This window comes from Palaemon carinicauda, chromosome 15 (genome assembly GCF_036898095.1).
Source record: "Palaemon carinicauda isolate YSFRI2023 chromosome 15, ASM3689809v2, whole genome shotgun sequence".
Classification (NCBI taxonomy): domain Eukaryota; kingdom Metazoa; phylum Arthropoda; class Malacostraca; order Decapoda; family Palaemonidae; genus Palaemon; species Palaemon carinicauda.
The window spans coordinates 62,551,283-62,577,039 of NC_090739.1; the positions used below are offsets into that span (position 1 = coordinate 62,551,283).

The following is a 25,757-nucleotide window of genomic DNA, read 5'->3' on the forward strand; positions in this document are numbered from 1 at the left end:
GAAGGATAATTTTGTTATGCTGCATTTTAGGTATATATTTTTTTCTAGTGGTCAATTATTGACAGTAGTCATAAAAATAAAAGTGTAAATTAAAGAAGCTTTCAAGATATCAGTCCAAAATTGTTGGGTCTAAAACATTTTAACTGAATGACATGAGACTCACTACCAAAAATTAACAATAAGAAAACGCTTCATGCAGTTGTACTTATCATCAGTCGGATAAGGCAAGTGAGAAATTACAAAGTGTCAAATTTCGGCAAAACTTCAAATGTCATTTCGTGATTGATTTGGTCGTGTCGTATACGAAGTGTAATTTTATAGTATTTGGTATGTATTATAATGGTATGATATGCAAATGTGACTGCGGTATCACATCAAGATTATCAATATTTTATGTATAATCAAACGTACACAGCCTGAGATAAGTATCCCTACTTATTTCGGGTGGGGAGCGAGATCTATGTTTATTACAAGTAACCCTATCCTCTGAGTTTAGAGGTAACTAATACACACTGGTCTTGCAGACAGCAGCTGTATTTGTAGTCTGTCTGAAAAAACAGTAAATCATTCAGTAAAATAGTATTCCTACCAGCAAAGACTGTACCTGGTGAAGAGAAAATGAACAGTCAACATTACCGTTTAGAATTACTGAACTTGCAGGCTAATGTAACAGCGATACAGGTCAGAATGAGATTAAAGTCAGGATAGTTTTGCCCAAATTTATTTGAATAGCCGGGGTGTATATATGATACGGCCACCTGCATGTATGATTACGGCTAACTTAGAATACTGCAGTGTAAGGGGGGTTGCAGGGGAGCGTTAGCCCCCCGTTAGGTAAGTAGGTAAGGACATAGCTTGTAGGTTAGGTTAGGTGGGAAAGTTGAGTTTAGTTGATGTCCATTTTTAATCCGCAAAGGAGGAACTGGCCGCTGAGATACAAAGGCTCCGACTAGCCTTTTAGCTTAATGCTTATGGTGCATATATAACTTAGACGTAGCCTGTGTTGTGTTGCCCTTGGCCATAGTTTACATGCATAAGTTGATACCATTTGTGTTTCAGATCCAGATTGCATGGCTTGTGCCTTTTGGTTATTGTTTCTTTTTCAGTCGACTGGCAAATGTAAATTCGAATGAGGATAGCATAAATCTATGTAATGTTATTTTATTCATAAATGAATAAACTGTGCTTCTTGGCTGGAAGGCCATTGTTTTAATTGTGGCCCACCAGAGGTTGACTACCTGAGTCATTCAGAACTTTATTGCTGGTAGAGTTTTAGAATCTATTTGTTCCTACACATAATGTAAGCCTTCCACTTTCAATAGGAGTATGAATTCCGGAAAGCTGTAAAGACCTTTTAAACTTTTAACGAGGTAATAATAGTACCACTAGGTCCCAGTGCTTGGTTCTCATTAGAACAAGCACTAGCTCCCGGTACTCGGGTTTAAGTTCTCACAAACACACTCTGCTTGTGGTTGGTTTTTGCGAGAACTTGCACAGGCTCTACCAGTAGGAGCAAAGAACACCAGCCTTCTTTCCCTTCCTGGACATTCAACTCTCACAGGTGGACTTCGTTGTAGAACCCAAAGTCCCCCCCAGGGAACTTCTTCCAGATTCAGCCGAGCAGCTTCTTGTAGACCTTTGGATAGATACAGTTATATATTTTAGCTTAGACCCTAAGCTTGACATTACCATTCAGATGGAAAGCAAGGACCTTTCAACCTCAGCATCCCTTACCAATGGGCCTTCAGATCTTGAAGGAACAAGAGGAATTCACTTAAAGTCTCCCTAATGGTTCTTCAAGTTTTTTCAGTCAACTCCTCCGTGGAAGGTTGACTAGATACCAGTAACTAACCTCACCGTTTCAAAGGTTACGATTTGCCATCTAAAGAAGGACCAGTGCTTTATTGTTGTTTAGCAGGAAAGACTTGTTGCGCTCAGTGGTTCTGAATGATACCTGCACCTTTATATTTATCCATCAGATATTTTTCTTGTCCTCTATGCTTTGGTTTCCAGTTCAAAACCAGAGCTTCAGACTGTCCTTCTCCTCGAGTGTTCTTACCCACCTGTCTGATATTTCCCCATTTGTAACTCTCTTCTGGAGGTTTTTCTCAACTATTACTCATCCTGGCTCTCTCCTGGAGGCAATACTCCAGGACACAGTTATCCACCTTTTACCACGATCAGAGATTTGTGTTCTTTTTTGTAAGGAGCAGATTATGCTGATAACACTTTCATGTCAGCAAATATACTGTATAGTATGTATCTCTTATTCAGGCTCAGGGCACTCCAAACACCTGCCATAAATCAATTTCAAAGCGGTTAATGATTCTTCAGAAAGGAAATTCACTGAATGTGATTATTGAAAATTATCCATTTCTGTATGAACACTATTTCCCTTTCACAGTATCTGAAAAAGAAGATCTGAGCAAAGCTCCACTTCAATTCAGGAAGCCCTTCCAGACCCTGTTCTGTCCCACTACAGTATATCTTAACAATTACTGTTGATCACACAACCCTCAACAACTTCCTTCACATTAAGGGGATTGTCCTCTGTAACATTAGGTGTCACCTTGAAACTGATGGTCGTTGAATACCGACTTATCATAAAATGTTCACCTGAGTCTGTATGTGACTTATAGCAGTAACTATAGTGGTGATTGGATGATAAAAACCTCACCAGGGTCTCGACTCCCCTCTTCCGGAGACGCTGCTATTCACAGACACGGCAGGAGGTGTGGGGAACACACGAGAGAGACGGCACCACCTCAGGACTGTGATCTGAAAAAGAGAAAGGTGTGCACTTCAACCTGCTGGAAATATGAGCTGTGATTTTAGTCTTGCAAGCTTTCCAACAGGGTTTGATGTGGCACTTGGTAGCGTTGATGAGTGACAACACGACCATAGTGGCCCACGTCAACAAGCAGGGAGGGACTGTTTCACAGGACCGTGAGAGTTGGCAAGGCAGACACACACTAGGGCATTCAACAGTGAAGTGGAGCTGTGAGCAAGATACGTTCCAGGTTCCTCATGAGGAGCTTCAAACAGTCTTGTCCTCCAAAGGAACTTTGACCTCCTGAATGGAACCACGAAAATCCTTAGATCTCTCAAGGAGGCGACATATTGCAATCTGACACTGAAGACTGTTCTTTCATGCCATGCTCTCGAGGAAGAAAGTTGGAGAGTTACACGACATTTCTTATGCCAGTGGTCATACTGAGGGATGGAAGAAGGTATCGTTTTTGTTCGTTCTGCAGTTTGGGGCAAAAACAGAAAACAGTGATTCAGGATCCTAGGTTTGAGATCTCCATCTGCTCCCTTAAAGAAGCAACTAGTGATTGAGGCAATCTGCTGCTTTTTTCTGTGAGGGCATTGAGCTGCTATACAGTACCTCAAAATAACTTGGCTGTTCAGACTTAAGTGCCAGAGACTTTTACTAAGCTCTGGGAAGGTTAAGAAACCCATCTCCAAGAACACCATCTCCTTCTGGCTTCAGGAAACCATCAAAAGCTACTAAACCCTAGATGAAGCACAAGGAGGCGGACCCTCGAGAGTAAGGGCAAACGAAATCAGGGAGTATTGGCACAACCTTAGCCATTAGGAAGAATCTGTCCATAGCGTAGAACATGAAGGCCACGGTCTGGAAACATCTGACGACCTTCACTGCCCACTGCCTTTAGCCACATAATAACAGGTCCCAGGATACTTTTTCCCAGGAATAGGTGGTAGCCACTCAACAGGTGGTGAAGCAATCCCAGTTCCCTCGACAAGTAACATTGTGTATGGATAGCGGTTGCAATGTAAGTCTAGAGTGAAAGTTAACAATGTTAGGTAATTTTACCTTTCTTCTTCCCATCTCTTGCAGTGCAACACTTGTGCCAATATGTGGCTGAACTGGATGCTAGATGCAGGTATGATTTTCACCAAAGTGACTTTTATTTACAATTGGTATCATATTTGAAGAAGTTTTCCTTATCCTTTGAGTAAGGCAGACGATGGACCCGTTGCATACAAATTCATTAATCATATAATGCCTATACACTGGACAACATATCCTATGAATATAGATTCTTCATTGAATTATTGTTCCTATTTTGGTAATGGCCTACCCTAACTCTGTTTGCATCCTTATGCTTGGATGTTTGGGGAGGGACAGGAATCATGACTTATGCTCCTCTAATGATTAAAGTTCATTGAATTTTCCCAGGTCAGTTAACCAAGCCTGCTTTGGTCATAGGAACTTTCTACCTCCTAAGGATAGGTCTCCTATTAAAGGTTGAGGGTTTCTTTACTTGTAGGAACAAATCACAATTTTTAAAGTTATTTGTATTTTTCATAACTTTACAAACCTGAAATCTTTAAACAACCTCTCAATCGCTGAGGCCAAAGGTCAAAATGAGGGTTGCTCCACCTTCCACCAGGCGACCTAGTATGTTTACCTTGTTAAAAGTCTAACGACCATTTCGGCTTCGCCAATGTTATACTCCTATTAAAGGTCGAGGGTTTGTATGGTCAGAATAAATGAAATTAATTGAAAATTTCAGATATTGTATTGAATATTTTTTTTCAGTTGAAAAAACCTCTTGCTAGAAGTTTTTTGGTGATTTTGGATGACAAAGTTTAAATCTTAATTACAGCAATAATTTCTGTAATTGGATTTTTTTTTACTTCCAGAAATGAAATTTTGTATGAGGATTTAAGTAAAGGCAATCATTAAATTTAGAAATGTATCATGCACATCCCACTGTATTTATCATGTGATGTCCTCAGCAAGACGAAAAGACCATGGTCAAATGTTCGCTGGATCGGGCAGGTAAGCTTTGGTAATTTTGAGGTTATGTTGTAAAATTTTGAGTTACTATTGTTTCCTTAGTTGTTCTATATATTTTTCAATGCAGATTGATAGAATATCAAAATTTTCAATATTAAACTTAGCCGGTGATTATATAAGCTGCAACTCTGTTGCTCGACAGAAAACTCTACGTTAAAAATCCGCCAGCGATTGCTATACAGGTAGGGGGTGTACATCAACAGCGCCATCTGTCGGGCAGGTACTCAGTACTCAATGTAAACACAGAACTCAATTTTCTCTCTGTCGGGCTACCGGCAAGACCTACTAATTCGCTGTGCTAACTGGATTTGTTTTCACAACTATTGGTGAAGTACACTATTCTAGTTTTGAGCTTTCGCTATGCAGGTGTTTTATCTTCATCTCAAAACTTGAACTCGTTTTGGATAGATTTAATTATGGTGACAAAGATAGTATGGACTTTCTTTCACTTTTAAATGGCCGACCCTTCCCTTAGACGGAAGTATGTTTAGGCTTTTAGTAATTATATCACGTTATAGATTTTCCTCTATATATTTTATATCTCTCCGCCTTTATTAGGCCTCTTCGATTAACTTTCCATTTTTTATAAACATATAAAAATAAATTTTAATGCTTTGTTTATATAGAACTTTCCTGAGAGTAGGCGGTCCTAACTTGGAAACCGAAGTTAATCAACGTTGAGCCCTTTATATCGTCTTTAGCTTTTAAAGAGCAAAGGATTTAAAACTTTTTAAATGTAATTTTTTATGAAAGAATTTCTTTGATAGTCTTCGTACTGTTTTCGAAGATGAACTAACGTTTAGTTTTTTATGCTACGCAGTTGTTGACGTTCAGGACGTTCAACATGTGCTCTATCGTTACGATAGAGAGAGAGTGTATCACGGTTTCACTTTGCAGTAAGAGTAAATCGATTCTGACGTTTTGTTCATTCTTTCTTAGCTTAAATGTTTTAAATTCTAATTTAAAGGAACTTTTTATTTGAAAAACCTTTCAGTTTTTTCCTTTAGTCAAATAACATGTTTTTTTGACGATATATAATTGGGCTCTTCTCTTAGGTGCGAAATCAAGAGAGAAAGAGAGAGAGAGATAGAGACGGAGGGAGAGAGAGGAGAGAAAACGTTCCGTTCAAGCGGGTAACGTTGTTCTCGTGTTACTCACGTCCCTAGTCGCTGTACGGGGAGGAAGGATAAAACGTTTTTAGGTTTTTATTCTCGTCCCCAGGCTATGTGCGGTGAGAGATTGAAAACGTAGTTATATGAACTAGTGTTTAGTCTCTTTCCCAGCCACTGATTTTTCTTTTTATCTTAAAATATGTTTTCTGTTTTTTGCTGGTATTATGAGCTTGCATTATACGACTAATTTCGCAATTACTACCTTTTAATGAAGGGTAGAATTGCGTGTTTCAGGTAGAAATAAGTGCAAAACAGAAAATCGAAGTGATAAAGTGATATGCGCAAAGTGTTACAGTGTTGCGTCCGAGGCGCAAAGTGTTACAGTGTTGCGTCCGAGGGTTCGTCTGTTCGTGCCTGTCGTTCACCTAGTCCGGGACCTCTTACAAGCTCCCAAGCCCAGGGGAGAAGTAATGTCAAACGACTTATGGGTTCGAGAGGCCTTGACCAACGAACAGACGTTTTCCCTCTATGGTATCGGGTGTATCTTACCAAGATCTCCCCTACCATAAGACGAGAGAGACGTTGTTTCTCCTCGCCATCCGTAGGCTTTTCGCATAAGAAACCTGTCACAAGGTTTCGGAGCCCTTAAGCAAAAGTCAGTCCTTTCAGGACAGGTCCAGCGTCCTGGTTACAGCCATTAGGACAGCTCTGACCCTATGCAGTCATCGGATAACTGCTCGCCGCCTAACAAAAGCGTAACACAGACTCCGAGAGTCTTTTTTTGTAGGCAAAGTGTTGCGGTCACAGACGTTACCCTCGTCTATTACCACAACCATTTCCGTTGATCCTTAAGGGGTTGTATGGCAAAACATGCAGTATATGCTTGCCTCCCTTATGGAAGACTATTCTGCCGATTAGTCCGTTGAGTCTAGCCGTTCATCTCATCGATATCCTGGCTTTCAGCCAACCTAACGTTCCTTTGTGCTTACTGTTGACGTGGGCGTAGCTTAGTCACGTCAGTCAGGTTGTTTAGAACCACACTCGATGCGGTCTCGTGTGGTTTCTCAGCCGCATTTGGACGTTAGGCCACTGGCTGATGCTCCTGTTGACGTTCAAGACGTTCACTAACAATCGGAGTTGACTTGTTTTGACGCTGTGCGTCAACCTCCGCATTCTAGAGTTGTTTTGACTGCTCAGTCTAGGCAGTCAAAGCAGTCTCGAGTGGACGCTGTGCGTCCTCACGCACCTGTTGTGGTTGACAGTTCAGTTGTTGACAGTTCACAGACTGTCAAGCAGTTACATGACGTTGCGTTCTGGTCCGCTACTAATGCACCAGTAAGAGACTCAGCTTTTATCGGACAAGGTTCCTGTAGATGAGGAAGTTGCTGTTCTCCCTCCTACTGATATTCCCTTGAGGGGTCTGTCAGATGGAGAGGAGCCTAAAGCTGCTTAGCCTCCTATGGACTTTAATTAAATCATGATGATTTTTTTAAGGATCTTCGTCTGGATCTTTTTGTAACTGCTGCTCCTCGTTCACCTAAACGTCAGAGCTTACACTAGGCCTAGCTACTTCGAAGCCGTTGTTTTTAAGCTAGTGAGTGCTCTCTCGCTCTCCTAGAGAGCGTTACGTTGGCTAGGCGACTGGTTTTTCACCAGGAGGAGTTTGGGGGATACAGCCTTTGCTTTCCCTTCTTTTAAACTGGTTTATAGAGCGAGAGTCTGATATGACACGAGAGAAGTTCTCGGCTTGGGAGTTCATGCCTCTGCCCAGATAGACTTCTCAATTCTGGTAGACTCTCCCTGGCGCCTAGCCAGGAGACGCTCCAAGTTGTTTACAGGTCAACTTCACAGCTGTTGTCGAGCCTTTGAAGTTTTGCTGTACTATTATGTCACGCATAACAAGGCTTTCAGGGATGGTAAACGGTTCCGCCTCAGTCGCTAACCCCGTCTGTTGCCACACCTTCTCCCGTAGACCCTAAATGGGCTTTGCTGCAAGACATGCAGTCCAAGCTTGCGTCCTTGATAGAGGACTTAAATGCGGAGAAGAACCTTCTGGCCAAGAACCTTCCAACCGGTCGGTTGCGCGCCCTGTTGACGCTGAGGTAACCTACTCGCGTCTGCCAGTTGAGGTGGTTCCTCCACCGATGCGACCCAGTGTGGGTTGCCAGCCGCACGTTGACATTAAGCGACACTCGGAGGTGGTTTTTTACGTTCAGGACGTTCAACAACCAGCAGAGGTGACTTGTTTTGACGCAGTGCGTCAACCTCAGCAACCCGGTAGGGTGTTGACTGCACAACCCAGATGGTCTAGACAGTCTCGGGTTGACGCCGTGCTTCCTCGCGCACTCATGGTTGTTGACAGTTCACAGACTGTGCAGCAGTTCCATGATATTGCGTCCGGCTCCGTCACGCATCCACCAGTGCGACCGGACTCAGCGAGCCAGACGTTACCCACTCCGTTGCCGTTTCCTCATCAGTTTCGGATGAGGAACCCTCTGATGAGGACGTTGCTGAACAACAAGACGATCAGCCCCCAGCCCTGCTATCCATCCAGAAGATGCTGAAGAAGGAACGCTGCTCAGTCAGGCTGTGGATGAGTCTGGTAGGGACACTGTCATCCGTGGATCAATTTGTGTCACTAGGTAGACTACACCTCCGTCCTCTTCAATACCATCTAGCTTTTCACTGGAAAAGGACAAGACGCTAGAAGCGGTCTCGATCCCGGTTTCCGAAAAGATAAAGTCTTGTCTGACTTGGTAAAAGGACAATATCAACCTAAGAGAGGGTCTTCCCCTGGCTGTTCAGACTCCCAACCACGTTCTCTTCTCGGACGCATCGGACGTAGGCTGGGGTGCGACATTAGACGGTCGGGAATGCTCGGGGATATGGAACTCGAGTCAAAGGACAATGCATTTCAACTGCAAGGAGCTACTGGCAGTACGTCTGGCCTGGAAAAGCTTCAGGTCTCTCCTTCAAGGCAAAGTGGTGGAGGTGAACTCGGACAACACCACGGCTTTGGCGTACATCTCCAAGCAAGGAGGGACCTACTCTCTGACGTTGTACGAGATCGCAAGGGACCTCCTCACCTGGTCAAAAGGTCTAGACATATCACTAGTAACGAGGTTCATCCAAGGCAACTTGAATGTCATGGCAGATTGTCTCAGTCGGAAGGGACAAATAATTCCAACAGAATGGACCCTCCACAAGGATGTATGCAAGAGACTTTGGGCCACCTGGGGCCAGCCAACCATAGATCTCTTCGCAACCTCGATGACCAAGAGGCTCCCAATATTTTGCTCACCAATCCCGGACTCAGCAGCAGTTCATATAGATGCCTTTCTCCTAGATTGGTCACATCTAGATCTATATGCATTTCCTCCGTTCAAGATTGTCAACAAGGTACTGCAGAAGTTCGCCTCTCACGAAGGGACAAGGTTGACGCTAGTTGCTTCCCTCTGGCCCGCGAGAGAATGGTTCACAGAGGTACTTCGATGGCTAGTAGACGTTCCCAGAACACTTCCCCTAAGGGTGGACCTTCTACGTCAGCCACACGTAAAGAAGGTACACCAAGGCCTCCACGCTCTTCGTCTGACTGCCTTCAGACTATCGAAAGACTCTTGAGAGCTAGAGGCTTTTCGAAGGAGGCAGCCAGAGCGATTGCTAGAGCAAGGAGAACATCCACCCTTAGAGTCTACCAATCGAAGTGGGAAATCTTCCGAAACTGGTGCAAGTCAGTATCCGTATCCTCGACCAGTACCTCTGTAACTCAAATAGCTGACTTCCTCTTATATCTGAGGAAAGAAGGATCTCTTTCAGCTCCCTCTATCAAGGGTTACAGAAGCATGTTGGCATCAGTCTTCCGTCACAGAGGCTTAGATCTTTCCAACAATAAAGACCTACAGGACCTCCTTAAGTCTTTTGAGACCACGAAGGAGCGTCGTTTGGTTACACCTGGTTGGAATTTAGACGTGGTACTAAGATTCCTTATGTCAGACAGGTTTGAACTGCTACAATCAGCCTCCCTGAAAGATCTCACCTTAAAGACTCTTTTCCTGGTATGCTTAGCCACAGCTAAAAGAGTCAGTGAGATTCATGCCTTCAGCAAGAACATCGGATTCTCATCCAAAACGGCTACATGTTCTACAACTTGGTTTTCTAGCCAAAACGAGCTGCCTTCTCGGCCTTGGCCAATATCGTTCGATATTCCAAACTTATCGTATGGTTGGAAATGAACTAGAAAGAGTCTTATGCCCTGTAAGAGCTCTTAAGTTCTATTTAAAACGAACTAAACCTTTACGAGGCCCGTCTGAAGCTTTATGGTGTTCAGTTAAGAAACCATCTTTGCCTATGTCAAAGAATGCTTTATCCTATTTTATCAGACTGTTAATACGAGAAGCTCATTCCCATCTGAATGAGGAAGACCAAGCTTTGCTGAAGGTAAGGACACACGAAGTTAGAGCTGTCGCAACTTCCGTGGCCTTTAAACAAAATAGATCTCTGCAAAGTATAATCGACGCAACCTATTGGAAAAGCAAGTCAGTGTTCGCGTCTTTTTATCTTAAGAATGTCCAGTCTCTTTACGAGAACTGCTACACTCTGGGACCATTCGTAGCAACGAGTGCAGTAGTGAGTGAGGGCTCAACCACTACAATTCCCTAATTCCATAACCTTTTTAATCTTTCTCTTGAAATGTTTTATTATTGTTTTTGGGTTGTCCGGAAGGCTAAGAAGCCTTTCGCATCCTACTTGATTTGGCGGGTGGTCAAAGTCATTTCTTGAGAAGTGCCTAGATTAGAGGTTTTGATGAGGTCCTGTTTTATGGGTTGCAACCCTTGATACTTCAGCTCCTAGGGGTCGCTCAGCATCCTAAGAGGATCGCGAGGCTCCGTAAGGAAGACGTACTTAAAAAGGCAGAGTAATTGTTCAAGTCGACTTCCTTACCAGGTACTTATTTATTTTATGTTTGTTATTTTGAATAACTGCTAAAATGAAATAAAAAATCCTTAGCTCATAATAATGTAAACAATTATTGCTGGTCTCTACCCACCCCCCTGGGTGTGAATCAGCTTATATAATCACCGGCTAAGTTTAATATTGAAAAATGTTATTTTTATAATAAAATAAATTTTTGAATATACTTACCCGGTGATTATATATTAAAGGACCCTTCCTTCCTCCCCAATAGAGACCCAGTGGACCGAGGAGAAAATTGAGTTCTGTGTTTACATTGAGTACTGAGTACCTGCCCGACAGATGGCGCTGTTGATGTACACCCCCTACCTGTATAGCGATCGCTGGCGGATTTTTAACGTAGAGTTTTCTGTCGAGCAACAGAGTTGCAGCTTATATAATCACCGGGTAAGTATATTCAAAAATTTATTTTATTACAAAAATAACATTTTTTCATCGTGATGTAGTTTAGTGCACTCAATCTGTTTTTACTTTTCACAGGAAACAGGCACTGTATATTCCTTTAAGAATGGATATGTGGATCAGATACAGCTACAAACAAGCAGTTCTCACGGAATTTCGAAGTTTAATAAGATTGCCAAGAATGCCTCGGTTATTAACACCACATTTCAGGGTAAGCTAGTTTTCGAGTTGCTTGTTTCGATGGTAATTTTTCCTTCCCCTATACAAAGCATCATCTTTTAAATAGGAGTATGTCATCAGCACAACCTGGAAAGTTATTGAATCTCTAGTAGGGTAGGCACGATAATTACGGGATGCGAAGTAAGTTCGGGAGAGACATACCTGTCACTTTGTATCATTCGGCATAGAGTACAACATATTCATTGCTATACTTCTCAACTGTTGTGTCTCTCTCCTTGAGATAAGAGTCTCTTTTATTTTGTGTTTATAAGTGTTTTTGCTTAACAACTGAAGTGCATTGAAGGTAAGCATATAATATAGTGAAATTTACTCCTATGATGATACATTCCTTCTGTACTATGTGTTGTATACGTTGTGAAAGGTGGGACTGTTCTATGCATTTTCTTCCCTTAAGAGGTTAATGCCATCGTTACTTAAGGGTTTTTGTAGTGTTCCTTCGGCATTTAGCTATACTTTCTTTATATTCTTCTGCTTTACCTCAGTTCTTGCTTCCTTTCTTTTATCTTGCTCTACAACTTCTTCTAAATTTTACCTTGTAGGGTAACTGGGAGTTTACCTTAAATGCACTTGGGCGTTGACCGACCTCATAGGTCCCAGTGCCAAGCTCTATCGAACAATTCCATAAATCTAATCTGATCCCTCCTAAACGACTGGACTTTTTGCAGTTCCCCAACTGAAGAGATCGTGCTGCTGATCAGGGAGGCAAAGAACTTCACTTGAAGTGTTAATTTGCTTCGCTTGAAATTGCTCTTCTTATAGTTGGAATTTCCCCTTGCAGCCCAAGTGTTTGCTCTTTGCTTTTGAGGCCAGTAGTGATCTTTGTCATTTGCTGGGAGAGCAAAAACTCCTCTTGTGCCTCACTCACAGGGCAAGGATCTATAGATTAAGAATAGAAATGGGTTATGTGTCTGCTGAACTGTGAAGGCACTTTTAGTAAAAGACAAGGGGAAAGAAATTTATATGTAATTTCATGCAGAAAATTTGTCTATTCTAAAGCTGCAATAAATAAAAATTATACAGATAATGTAGTGGGAAATAAAAGAAAAGGAATAATGATGAAAAGGAATGAGGAAGGCAAGAAGGGTACAGTGTGAGGAATAAACAAAGACTAAAATGAACAATAAAGTTACATGAATAGCAGAAATGAAAAGATAAATAGAAAGGAAGTATAAAAGAGGGATGAATGATAGGGACCTTTCAGCCTTTGGACAACATTCCACCCAATTGAAACATGTTTAGGATGCAAGACTTTACAGCAGCCTACTCAACTGAGTGATGATATAATGGCGAGCAGATAAAAATTTTATCCTGCTTCTTCCTAGTTTAGCGGCTGTGTGTAAGTGAATGTTCAGCATATGGTTAAGGAGATTTTACTTTACCTTATGTTAAATTTATTCTGATGAAAAGGGAAAATTGTTTAGGATTTGGAAAATCTCATACAGTACATTTAACCTTTGTTTCTACATGAATACAAACTCTTGTCCTTTAATAGGAGAGTAGGAGTATGATTTCAGTGAAACTGTAAGTTGTCCATTAAAATTTTGTTAACTAGGTGTCTGACAGGAAAGCCCTGCCCTTACACTAAGTAGCCACTTTGACTTTGGCTGCTAAGCATTTTGGACATACTCACGTTGCTAACAAATCTTGGCTGCCTTTTCTAATTACTGGACAGTTTTTCTTTCCTGTTTTCAGAGTGATTGTATTTGACTGACTATGCAGGCTTGTCCATGTGTCCTTGGCTGCAAGTATGGCAGGTTCATGATGAGGACCATGGTGAATCCCCAATCTTTGTACCCTTTTTACAGTGGGCATGACTATATGCTGTCATCTCCACATGTATGGAGGTCATCATATACTCACACACACACCTTTAGAAAGGGCATGTCTGTGCTCTCCAGATTCTAGTTCTTACCAGACAGGGTTCACTAAGTCACATTTAAGTTTTAACTTTCTTTATAATTTTCTTTGAGGAGCTTATGTTATGGAAATATTTGACGAATGAATATTAGGTAAGTAGAGTATGGGAAGAATTCATCTGATAAAGATTTAATTTCTTTAGCATACAGATTGTATTGTTCCTCCTCATTCAGCTTTTTCATCCATTTTCTCTGACTTAGTTGTTGTATGAAAACTGGGTTACCCACAGTAACCTGAAATTTGTATCAAGTAATAGAGGTTATACTTGGAGAAGGATATTCATTTGATTAGCAAATTAGATTATTTTCTTAAGAGGCACATTACAATTTAGTTGTTTTGCATGAAGTGTTATATATTACTTTTAAAGAACTTAATTTTCCCTTGGATTTCATACTACAGGTATGTCAACTGTAATAATTTTAAAAGGATAATATTCCTTTTTAAATCAAATTAACTATTTCATGTTTGAATCAGACCCATAACATATTCAGACAGGTTTGTATACATGTATCTTGCCCAAACCTGATTGATGGCTGAATTCTGACTTGACAAGAATTTTCACATTTCCACTTTACATTGTTTTCAGGAACCATTGTGTTTGGTATACTTCTTTCTGGAGATTTATTTTTTTGGGACTATAGCACTAATAAGGCTAGTTATGTTAAAGGACTTCCAGAGCTTGTTTCTCATTTACCACAAGCTAATGTTGAAGAACAAAGTAAGTACTGTATAGATAAATTGGTTGCTTTTTAAGGAAAGTTCTCTTTTGTAAATATCTATTCTTCATTTAATCATCTATATTAGTAGAATTATTATATCATAACCTCGTATTTTCTGTTAAAAACTACTTATTTGAAAGCAAAGAGTTTTAAAACTATGTAAATTAAGGCTTGTCAGTCATCCTTTTATGCATGAAAGAATGAGCAATAAAAGATTATTCTTTAAACAACAGAAAGTTTGATTATATGAAATCTTCCTTTGCTATCAGGCGGACCTTTCCACAGTATTTTAGACAAGTTTAAACAATCTCATCATGAAGAACATGATGTTGTTGAGCTACAGGAGAGAGGAGAACAAAGTGTTAAATGTGACGTTCCACTTCATCAACGTCCAAAGATATTTGCATCGGATGACTGTTCAAAAGTTATTGTGGTGGTTGGTGCTTGTCAGGTGGGTTAATGGTCTAACTCCTTAAATGATTATTCAATGCAACCCTTCATGTTTGGAGAACATGAGCCACCCTTAAGTGTCACCCTTGTGCCTTACCTCTTAGTCAGCTTGAAGAATTGTCAGGTGTCAAACCATTTTGATTTTAATATGAATCAGACTCTCTCTGTCATTGAGGGAAGAAGTAAAGTGTAACACTACGTTCATTAGACAAGTAACACAACCAGTGAAGCTTATAATACCATGCTATTAAAAATTTCTTTTTAGTACGATATCAAATGCTTTAGAATATGATATATAATGTTTTATTCTTTTTCAGGTTTTTGTTTGGTCAAAAGATTTGGCGAATAGCAATGAACATCAAGAATTATTGTGTGGGGTGTGGTCTGTGGCCGCATGTCCTAGTGATGTTCTTTTACCCTGTCAGGCATCAAGAGAAACTGAAATATCATCCTGCTTTTGCAATCAGGCTGTAAATATTGTTGATGGTTATTGATTTATATGATATTGCTTTGGTAAATGCTAGTGTATGTCCTCTTAAGATACAAATTATCCAAAGATTAATGTTTACGAATGCAATCTGTTTTGTTTTATAATTAATATTCTAATAGTGTTACCTTTGAGGTTATCCAGACGTTTGCATTTTACTTGGTATTACAGAATTAGTGAATTGTACTGTACAGTATTCAGAATCCTGTATCTTTAATCTTGTTCACATATGGTATGCTTATAATTCGATACTGTAAATGATATAAAGTGAAAGGGTTTTTGATAACTAATTAATGAGTTATGTATTAGTTAGGGAACTTGAATGATTGAATTTGTTATAACAGTGACTTTATATATATACTTTGATTCCAGCCTGGTGGAGAGCAATGCCTCATAACCTTCAGTTTTTTTGATGATTCATCTCTCTTGAACACCACACTGTCTTTACGTTGGAGACCCACTGATTGTAGCATCTTGTCAGCATCCTGGTACACTGTTCATACTGCGTTTAGATCTATGGGAATTCGTGAGCAAGAAGTTGTTAAAGAAAAGGGCTCCCTAATTTCCCGGTAGGTGAATTACAGATTTCTGTCCTATTTTTTTTAACTGGACCCATTGCTAAGGTGAACTAGAACCCTTTACAAGTAGTTCCCATAGCTTTACATGTTAATGGAAGTTTTCTTGTATTGTTTAAGTCCAGTGTACTCTTGTTGCTAGTAACTGCACTTTCAACTAATTAATGTAATTTTTCTTATACATATTTTACCTGCCCCATTTCTAAATTAGCGTGTTAGAAAGACATCTGTAAAATTGTTGTCCCTTCATGAACGCAAACCCTCATCCTTTGATACGAGTATGATTTAAGGGAAGCTGGAAATCAGCATTTAAAATTTATAATGAGGTGTAGGTAGCTACTGGTGAGTGGCAGGTAAGCCTTGCCCCCTTGCCAGCACACTGAATAGCCACTTTGACTTGAGCAGGAGAGCCGCACGTATGTGGTATCTGCATTTGAAAAATCTTGTGAGTTTTCTAATTCATTTACTGTATTCTTATTTCCTTTCACATTAACTGTGTGTTGAATGAAGACTCAAAGTGTAGGTATGTGGGCCTGTCTGTTAAACATGGCCAAAATTGTAGCCGGGGCATGAGCAAGCAGAATGTGGATCTTCATGCTTTGTGCCATTTTTACAGTGGCTATGACTGCTCTCACTCATCCCCCTTCCATGAGTGTAGGTATGGCCACCTTTGCAGTAGTCTGAGTATGGGAAGATAAGGAAAAGTAAGGCTGAGAGGGACTCTTCAGCTTCAGGGCTTCCACCCCAAAAGTGAAGAATCCCTGTAGATTTGTCTTCTCATCCTCCAGTGCTTGTACAGTACTGTACTTCTATGCATTTTTTGGCTTTCTCTAGAGCTGAGTACTCTGGAGGAAAACTGAAGAACGAAGGTGACTCTGATCTGCACTTGGGGTAAACTTCAGATCAGGCAGGCTTTTCACCTTCCCCCCATGTAGGCAATATCCCCCAACCTTCCCCTAGAAGTAATCCCACAGTTGTAAAGCCTGACAATGTAAATCCTCTGCAAATATCTACCAATGAAAGGTGGCCATCTTCTGTTATTGGTGTCATAGAAAGGATACTTCTTTGGTTGGAACCTCTCAGGAACTTATAGTGGATTTCCTTTTTACGAGGGTCATGAGAAAATCCTCTTAGTCTCAGTGGTGAAATGCTATCGGTCAGTTTTAAGCCAGGTCTTTAGACTGAAGGGCTTTGACCTTTCCTCTTCATGGGAATTATTGATGCTCATGAGGAGCTTTTTGAGTAATCTATTTATCTAATAGGTAGTAGGTTGGTCTGGGCACCAGCCACCTGTTGAGATACTACCGCTAGAGAATTATGGGATCTTTTGACTGGCCAGACAGTACTACATTGGATCCTTCTCTCTGGTTACAGTTCATTTTCCTTTTGCCTACACACACAGACACACACACAACAACACACACACACCGAATAGTCTGGCCTATTGTTTACATATTCTCCTTTGCCTCATATACCTGACAACACTGAGATTACCAAACAATTCTTCTTACTGCACTGTAATTGTTCAGTGGACACTTTCCTCTTTGTAAGGGTAGAAGAGACTCTTTAGCTATGGTAAGCAGCTCTTCTAGGAGAAGGACACTCCGATATCAAACCATTGTTCTCTAATCTTGGGTATTACCATAGCCTCTGTACCATGGTCTTCCACTGTCTTGGGTTAGAGTTCTCTTGCTTAAGGGTCCACTCGGGGACACTATTTCATCCTAATTCTCTTCCTCTTGTTTTGTTAAAGTTTTTATAGTTTATATAGGAGATATTTATTTTAATGTTGCTCTTAAAATATTATATTTTTCTTTATTTCCTTTCCTCACTGAGCTATTTTCCTTGTTGGAGCCCCTATGCTTATAGCATCCTGCTTTTCCAACTAGGGTTGTAGCTTAGCAAATAATAATGATAATAATAATAATAATAATAATAATAATAATAATAATAATAATAATAATAATGATAATAATAATAGTCCATTTAGAGAACTCAAGCCACATGCATGGAATGTTACCCGAGTTATGAAGTCCCTTTGGGGGACCCCATACAAACCTTTGAGGCAAGTGTCTTATAAAAGATCTGGTTTTTAAGACTGAGTTTCTCCTTTCCTTTGAGTAGGCAAACTACATGTCAGTGTCATATGTAATCAGTCATACTGACAGATGGAGGAAGATATCTTTCATTTTCATTCCAGAGTTTATTGCAAAGAAGCAGAACTCTTCCACTCATGATCCTAGGTCCAAGTCCTTTTCCATCTCCTCTAGAAATGTAACCAGTGATCTGGGAGCCGTGCTTCTTTGACCTGTGAGGGCACCATGGCACTACCTGAAGTGGACTCGTCCCTTCATACAACACTAAAACTTTTTCCTTAGCACAGCCAGGTTAAAAAACCTCTCCTAGAACTCCATACAGTATATCTCTGGCTTCAGGAAGCCATCAGGTAAGCTGAGTAGAGGAAGCCCTTTAAGCAGAAGCTCATGAAGTCTGAGGGCTAGTGTCAACTTGAACCAATAGGAAGAACCTTTCTGTAGTGCAAGTTTAGAAGGCTGCTGTCTGGAAACACCAGACAACTTTCACGGTCAAATATCTGCAGGAGTAACCCACAAATCCTTACACGTTTTCTCTCTATCCAATGGTAACTACTCAGCAAGTTGTGTAACAAACCTAGCTCCTTCACAGTACAATAAGCATCTTGTGTAAGATGTTACTTAACTCTGGAATAAGAGGTAAGATTGTCTGGCCTTTTTTTATGTTTCTTCACCCTTCCTTGAGGTTGAGGGGACATGGCGGTTTATCCTGGATCTGACGATGATGCAGGTAAGCTGCCATACCAAACCACTTTTCTTTGCGTTTAAGTACAGTGTAGAAGTATCTCTCCTATTCTCCTTACAAGGAAAGGATGGATAGAATGCATGCAAACCCATTTCTTTTAATTAACCATACATTTCAGATTACACATTATGTATGGATATTGTTCCTCTCGTGATTGCCTTGCATCTCGAGAGAAGCCCGACACATTTTTTTTTTTCAGGTTATTATGAGGTGGACAGGATTCATTACTTTTGTACCTCCACAGATCCATGGGTTTTGAGATGGGATTTTAAACCAAGCAGCTTGGTTATAGGGACTGTCAGTCGCCAGTAACTACCTTCATCTCATTCTAAATTACAGTACTGCATAGCATCTGAAATACAGTACCATGCATCTGTTTAACATATATCAGTTCCAGTTTTACGTTGCTTTCCTTAAATAACAAATACAAAAATAAAATAAAGTTATGTTGTTTTACCCCACCTTACATCAGTCTCTTAAGTCATAAAATGCCCATCAAATACTATATGATACTGTATTTCACATGGAATGTTATTTATATAAGTATGTGGTTTTTATAAGATGAATGCGGGTTGTAAGTATTTTTTAAGTACTTTTTATATTCAGTATGTGTATCTGGAATGTACTGTACCATATAAGAGACTTTATTATGTGAAAATCTGACCTACATGGAAAATACCTGTAGACTTATGCCATATCTCTTGGAACCAATGAATGAGTTAGGGCTGGATATTACTGTATATGAAATAGTGAATTGTTCCATAACTGGAATACAAACCACGCTATTTATTAGGGGTTATACTTTTGGCGGAGCTGAAATGACGAGCCATTAAAGTTTAGCGAGGGTTAACTACCCATACCCTACCACTCCCGTTCTCACTCCTGTGATTTACCTCACTTTACTTTTGGCTCGGATGGAAAGCGATTGTTTCCGCTCTCCCTCCTCGCCTATTCTGGAATGCCATTATTTTTTGTCGTTTAACTTACTTTTTCTTATACATGTATATATATGAACACATTCTTAATGTTTGTGTATATATATATGTGTATAAAAATGTGATAAGTTTCCTTTTCAGTGTTTTTGCTGTGCGTGTGATACATATACGACAATGACACTTGCGTACATTAGCACCGGAACAAGGCCAGCACAGTTCCACTTCGTGGGGAACGACCTCTCCCTCTCTGGTCCATCGGTCTTCCCGTCGGCATATAACCGTTAACTCGGCCGCTGCAGGGGAATCATTATCACCTAGACCCTTTTCATTCAACTTTTGTCTTCTCCTTTTCCCTTCTCCTTCGGGAAACATGGATTACTAAGCGTAGGGAATGGGGCCTCTCAGAGATTGACTACGGTCTTTCTCTTCTCAAGGTCGTTCACCTTTCAACAACAGAGTACTATTGGGAAGAGCTCCTTTCCTGTTCGTGGGTTAGGTTGCGCTTCCGATTGTTTGTCTCAATTACTTTTAGTGAAATTATAATTGTAATTTTAACTTTAAAGCTTTTCTCTGTGGGGAACATTTCCCTTCGGAGGATCAGTGGTTTTCACTATTAGTGAATATTCTTAGCTGATTTAGATAATTGTAATTCTGTTTTTATTACAGTTACTCCGCTCCTCCCTTCTCCCGTGGATGTCGACTGGGGAAGGAAGGGCGTAATACTTATTTTTATGGTGTTCCCTCGGCCATCCTCTTAGGAGTTCCTCCCTCGGGAATTTTTCTGTTTAATAATTAATTTTATTTTTTCCCAGTTAACTATGCAGTTTTCTTCGTTCGACAAAGAGTACCGACGAAGCAGAACTGTTCTGTTCATAGCTGGGGAATCTGCTGTCACTGCGGTCCCTCAGAGGACGTCGTCATGGGCGTCATCCCTTCTCTTAGAAGTACTCCCGTGACACGACCAGCACTTCAGATCATCTTAGAATTACCAGGTTTGCCTCCAGGGGTTGGATAACTTCACTTCCGAGGGAAAGTTTCCTCCCCAGGTGTGAGGTTGTTTCTCCCTTCCGAGAAAGAACTTCCCACATCTTAATAAATTCATCGTCTCCAACTGTTGTTGCTGCCTTCGCCCAGACTTCTCTCCCCCCCTTGCTGAGTCTCTCTTCCTTCAGGGGCGGAGCACAGTCTTGGCAATTCTCTTCTACGAAGTGTTTACCTCTCATTCGCGAGGGAGGCCACTCATAGAGACTCCTCTTCGGAGGATCACTACTTTTGAAGGTCAGCTTGCTGATTCACCGGCCCTCACGGGCATCATCGAGTCTCTTCTACGAAGTGTTCACCTCTCTCGTTCGCGAGAGAGGCCACTCATAGAGACACCTCTTCGAAGGATCACTCTGCTCATCAGTTCCTGATCATCCTACCAGCAGACCTACCAGCGCAACCTTGTGCTGCAACTTAGTCCGTGGACTTCGGTCCTGGACTCCTCCTAAGGTCAGCTTACTGGTCCACCAGCCCTCATGGGCTTCATCAGTTCCTGATTATCCTACCAGCAGACCTACCAGCGCAACCTTGCGCTGCAACTTAGTCCGTGGACTTCGGTCCTGAACTCTTCTATGGACCTTTCACGGTTGCCATCAGTGGATGTTCGCCCTTCTAAAGGGCACATCCCAGTTCCTGATCATCCTACCAGCTGACCTGCCGATCTACCAACGCAACCTTACGCCGTGGGTAGTCCTTTGAACTTCGGTCCTGGACTCTTCCGCGGACCTTATACGGTCCCCATTGGTGGATGCTCGCCTTTCCAAAGGGCACATCCCAGTTCCTGATCATCCTGCCAGCTGACCTACCGATCTACTACCAACGCAACCTTACGCCGCTGTTAGTCCTTGGACTTCGGTCCTGGACTCTTCCGTGGACCTTTTACGGTCTCCATCATGGATGTTTGCCCTTCCAAAGGGCTCATCCCAGTTGTCCTACCAGCTGACCTGCCGACCTACCAGCGCTTCATTACGCTACAGTCAGTCCTTGGACTTTGGTCCTGGACTCTTCTGAGGATCACCAGCTCCCTCCTGCGAGCATTATCATGCGCACCATTGCTTCCGCGCGCACGTGCCAACGGTCTTCTTCACGTGCTCACGCGCGCCAATCATATGCACACGCGTCAACGGTCTTCCGCACGCACGTGCGCACGCCAATAGTTTTCCGCACATGCGCGACAGGGGTTTTCTGCGTGCGTGCGCCAATGGTTTTCCGCGCCCGTGCACCCCAGGGGTTTTCCGCGCCTGTGCGCCCCAGTAGTTTAATGTGCGCGCGCGCACCCCCCCCATTGGTTTTCCGCGCGCGCGCCAATGGTCTTCCGCGCGCGCCAAGAATTTTTCACGCGCCAATAGTACTCATACGCGCGTGCCAATACACCCACCCTTGCGCAACCAGTCACACACTTCGACGCATTCTAAGGAGATTGCACAAAACTACACAGTGCCTTACTGCGTGCCAGCGCTCTCCTAATCCAGCACCTTCCTGCTCACCTGCGCTCGCCAATGCGCCAACTCTTCACAAAGAACCAGCGCTTGCCGGTTAGCGCTCTTCTGCGCATTCACCGGAAACTGCGCTTCAGCAGAAACTGAGCACCAGCATCACCCTGTGTGCCATCGCACCAGTACTCTCCTGTACACTGGCGCAATAGGCAGAAAAAGGGAATAAAACTTTTTGGACAGGTCACCATTGCCCCATTCCTCTCCCTGCAAATGCATAGCATGGCCTCTGGGAAAAGAGGAAAGAGGCTTCACAGAGTATTCAAGATCCGGAAGATTCCATCTTCTAAGGGGATCAAAACGGGGAATCCTTGGTCCCTGTCTCTTCTGAAGTTTCTTTTTCCTTGACAGACTACCATCAGCAAACAAGAAAGCATCAACAGACTGATCTCTAGATCACTGTTTGCTAATGTCTAGGTCACGATTTTCTGATCGCTAGCTCGCCGATCACCAGATCACCAGCTCAGCTTGATCATTGACCTCTTGTCCCTCCAATGACTAACGATCTCCGATTGCTAACTTTCCAATTACCGATTGCTAGTCAATAACCAGTCATCATCTTGCTGATCAGGCTGCTCATCTTTCTTCGATCATTGAACTCAGCTTGCTGATCTCTGACCAGCCCATCGTTAGCTTGCTGATCTCTGACCAACCAGGAGGGACCATAGTCAGATTGCTGATCTCTAGCTCACCGATCACCGGTCCGCGATTGATCGCTGATCATCAATGGCTTACCATCACCAACTGACTTATCATTAAACCATTCTGCTGTCTCTCAGGGCTCTCAAAGCAGATTACCAACTCATTGGCTGACTGACCAGACAGCCTTCATCTGTCTGTCAGTTACCATCCTCGGCTCAGACCGCCGATTCACCGATTATCAGCAATTCGCCAGCAATTCTTGACTCGGACTTACTAGTCAACCTCTGCCCGTAGTTCCCTAGATCAGAAGGTATACAACATACTTCTCGCTACTGGCCGTTTGCCATCACACTAAAGTGATCGGCAAACGGTCGACAACTCTCATCACTGGCTTGTCGACAGGGGACTACTTGCGAGCACTCTCCAACTGCACAGTAACCACGACACCCAACCGTTGACCATTGATTAACATTCGTCAGATTGATTCTATTCTAAGGAATAGCATCAATCCCATCAGGGCGCATGGTAGCCCTACCATGCGTTGCCTTCCTTCTGTTAGTTGAAGGAATTCTCTCTCAGGGAAGAATTCTTACACAGGGTATCGCGTCTGATCCTTTACGCCACGAGTCGAGACCCCAGCGTCAACAATCTCCCATGCAAAAGGATCCGCAAGGAGCTGTCCCTTTGGGTCGATGTCCACACTATTTTGGGGTTCGAAGAAGGGCTAAGACCTCAGGTTTTCATTGCACACTGGACCTAAAGGACACATACTTCCAGGCCCAAACCATCCATCTAGGAAGGTTGGAAGATTCAGTCTAGACAAACAAGAAACACCAGTTCAGGGCACGGTGCTTCGGTCTTTCCGCTACATCCATCCTGGTCTCACAGGATCGGCTGACCAGACAGCCTTCATCTGTCTGTCAGTTACCATCCTCGGCTCAGACCGCCGATTCACCGATTATCAGCAATTCGCCAGCAATTCTTGACTCGGACTTACTAGTCAACCTATGCCCGTAGTTCCCTAGATCAGAAGGTATACAACATACTTCTCGCTACTGGCCGTTTGCCATCACACTAAAGTGATCGGCAAACGGTCGACAACTCTCATCAATGGCTTGTCGACAGGGGACTACTTGCGAGCACTCTCCAACTGCACAGTAACCACGACACCCAACCGTTAACCATTGATTAACATTCGTCAGATTGATTCTATTCTAAGGAATAGCATCAATCCCATCAGGGCGCATGGTAGCCCTACCATGCGTTGCCTTCCTTCTGTTAGTTGAAGGAATTCTCTCTCAGGGAAGAATTCTTACACAGGGTATCGCGTCTGATCCTTTACGCCACGAGTCGAGACCCCAGCGTCAACAATCTCCCATGCAAAAGGATCCGCAAGGAGCTGTCCCTTTGGGTCGATGTCCACACTATTTTGGGGTTCGAAGAAGGGCTAAGACCTCAGGTTTTCATTGCACACTGGACCTAAAGGACACATACTTCCAGGCCCAAACCATCCATCTAGGAAGGTTGGAAGATTCAGTCTAGACAAACAAGAAACACCAGTTCAGGGCACGGTGCTTCGGTCTTTCCGCTACATCCATCCTGGTCTCACAGGATCGGCTGACCAGACAGCCTTCATCTGTCTGTCAGTTACCATCCTCGGCTCAGACCGCCGATTCACCGATTATCAGCAATTCGCCAGCAATTCTTGACTCGGACTTACTAGTCAACCTATGCCCGTAGTTCCCTAGATCAGAAGGTATACAACATACTTCTCGCTACTGGCCGTTTGCCATCACACTAAAGTGATCGGCAAACGGTCGACAACTCTCATCAATGGCTTGTCGACAGGGGACTACTTGCGAGCACTCTCCAACTGCACAGTAACCACGACACCCAACCGTTAACCATTGATTAACATTCGTCAGATTGATTCTATTCTAAGGAATAGCATCAATCCCATCAGGGCGCATGGTAGCCCTACCATGCGTTGCCTTCCTTCTGTTAGTTGAAGGAATTCTCTCTCAGGGAAGAATTCTTACACAGGGTATCGCGTCTGATCCTTTACGCCACGAGTCGAGACCCCAGCGTCAACAATCTCCCATGCAAAAGGATCCGCAAGGAGCTGTCCCTTTGGGTCGATGTCCACACTATTTTGGGGTTCGAAGAAGGGCTAAGACCTCAGGTTTTCATTGCACACTGGACCTAAAGGACACATACTTCCAGGCCCAAACCATCCATCTAGGAAGGTTGGAAGATTCAGTCTAGACAAACAAGAAATACCAGTTCAGGGCACGGTGCTTCGGTCTTTCCGCTACATCCATCCTGGTCTCACAGGATCGGCTGCTGTCTCCACCGTTTAGGGACGATTGACTGACCTTAGCAAGACTCGGTAGCAACCTTGCATTAACACTGGAACTTCTGAAGTCTTTTTACCAAGATCCAGTGATCAAGGTAAACCTGCGGAAGTCTTCTCTACTTCCCTCCCAGAAGACTGGTGTATCTGGGAATAATTCTAGACACCAATCTCTGCAAACTTTCTCAAAACTAGAACTCCCATCCCAGAGAGACTTGAGTCTGACTGGAATCAAGCCCTTGTTCCCCCAGACATTCTGACCCCCATTGGACCAGAAGTTTGGACGAACCTCAAGGGATGGGTGTCAGTCGAGAATCTACAGAGCGGTATACCTTCTCATCCTTCCACACCCCTCGGACTTGATGCTGTGCGTAGAACACATCAAAAGAAGAGATGAGGGACCATAATGCTGCACCACACGACCTTAACCCTCTGGACATTGTTCGAAAGTACCTTCACTTAAATCTCTTAAGAGATGAAGGCCATCTTTCCGGTCCTTCATCAGCCTCATCGGTTCCTAACAGACCACTCAGTGATGTGATGGGCGACAATACCACACACCACATAGAGGCTCACATCGGCAAACAAGAAGGAACTTGCTCTTAGCCTCTTCCTTTCTAACAGTGTAAACACTAAGATTGGCCAAAGTCCGTTCGGTGCCACTATCAGCCCGCTTCATTCCAGACTAGAGGAATGTGCTCGCCGACAATCTGTGCACAGCGTCTCAGATTCAGGTCTTTGGATCGCCTTGTAG

At 42.6% G+C, this 25,757-nt stretch overlaps 1 protein-coding gene across 2 annotated transcripts in view; it reads left to right on the top strand.

The window, feature by feature from the left end:
* Positions 1-214: 214 nt before the first annotated feature.
* LOC137654637 (uncharacterized) overlaps positions 215-25,757 on the top strand; it is a 115,949-nt gene continuing 90,406 nt past the window's right edge. For both annotated transcript variants that reach the window (XM_068388441.1, XM_068388442.1), the window contains exons 1-7: positions 215-327; positions 4,672-4,810; positions 11,392-11,524; positions 14,057-14,188; positions 14,459-14,640; positions 14,957-15,109; positions 15,499-15,695. In XM_068388441.1, coding sequence (XP_068244542.1) covers positions 4,730-4,810; positions 11,392-11,524; positions 14,057-14,188; positions 14,459-14,640; positions 14,957-15,109; positions 15,499-15,695 — 878 coding nt within the window. In that variant the 5' untranslated portion in view covers positions 215-327; positions 4,672-4,729. The remainder of the gene's footprint in view (positions 328-4,671; positions 4,811-11,391; positions 11,525-14,056; positions 14,189-14,458; positions 14,641-14,956; positions 15,110-15,498; positions 15,696-25,757) is intronic.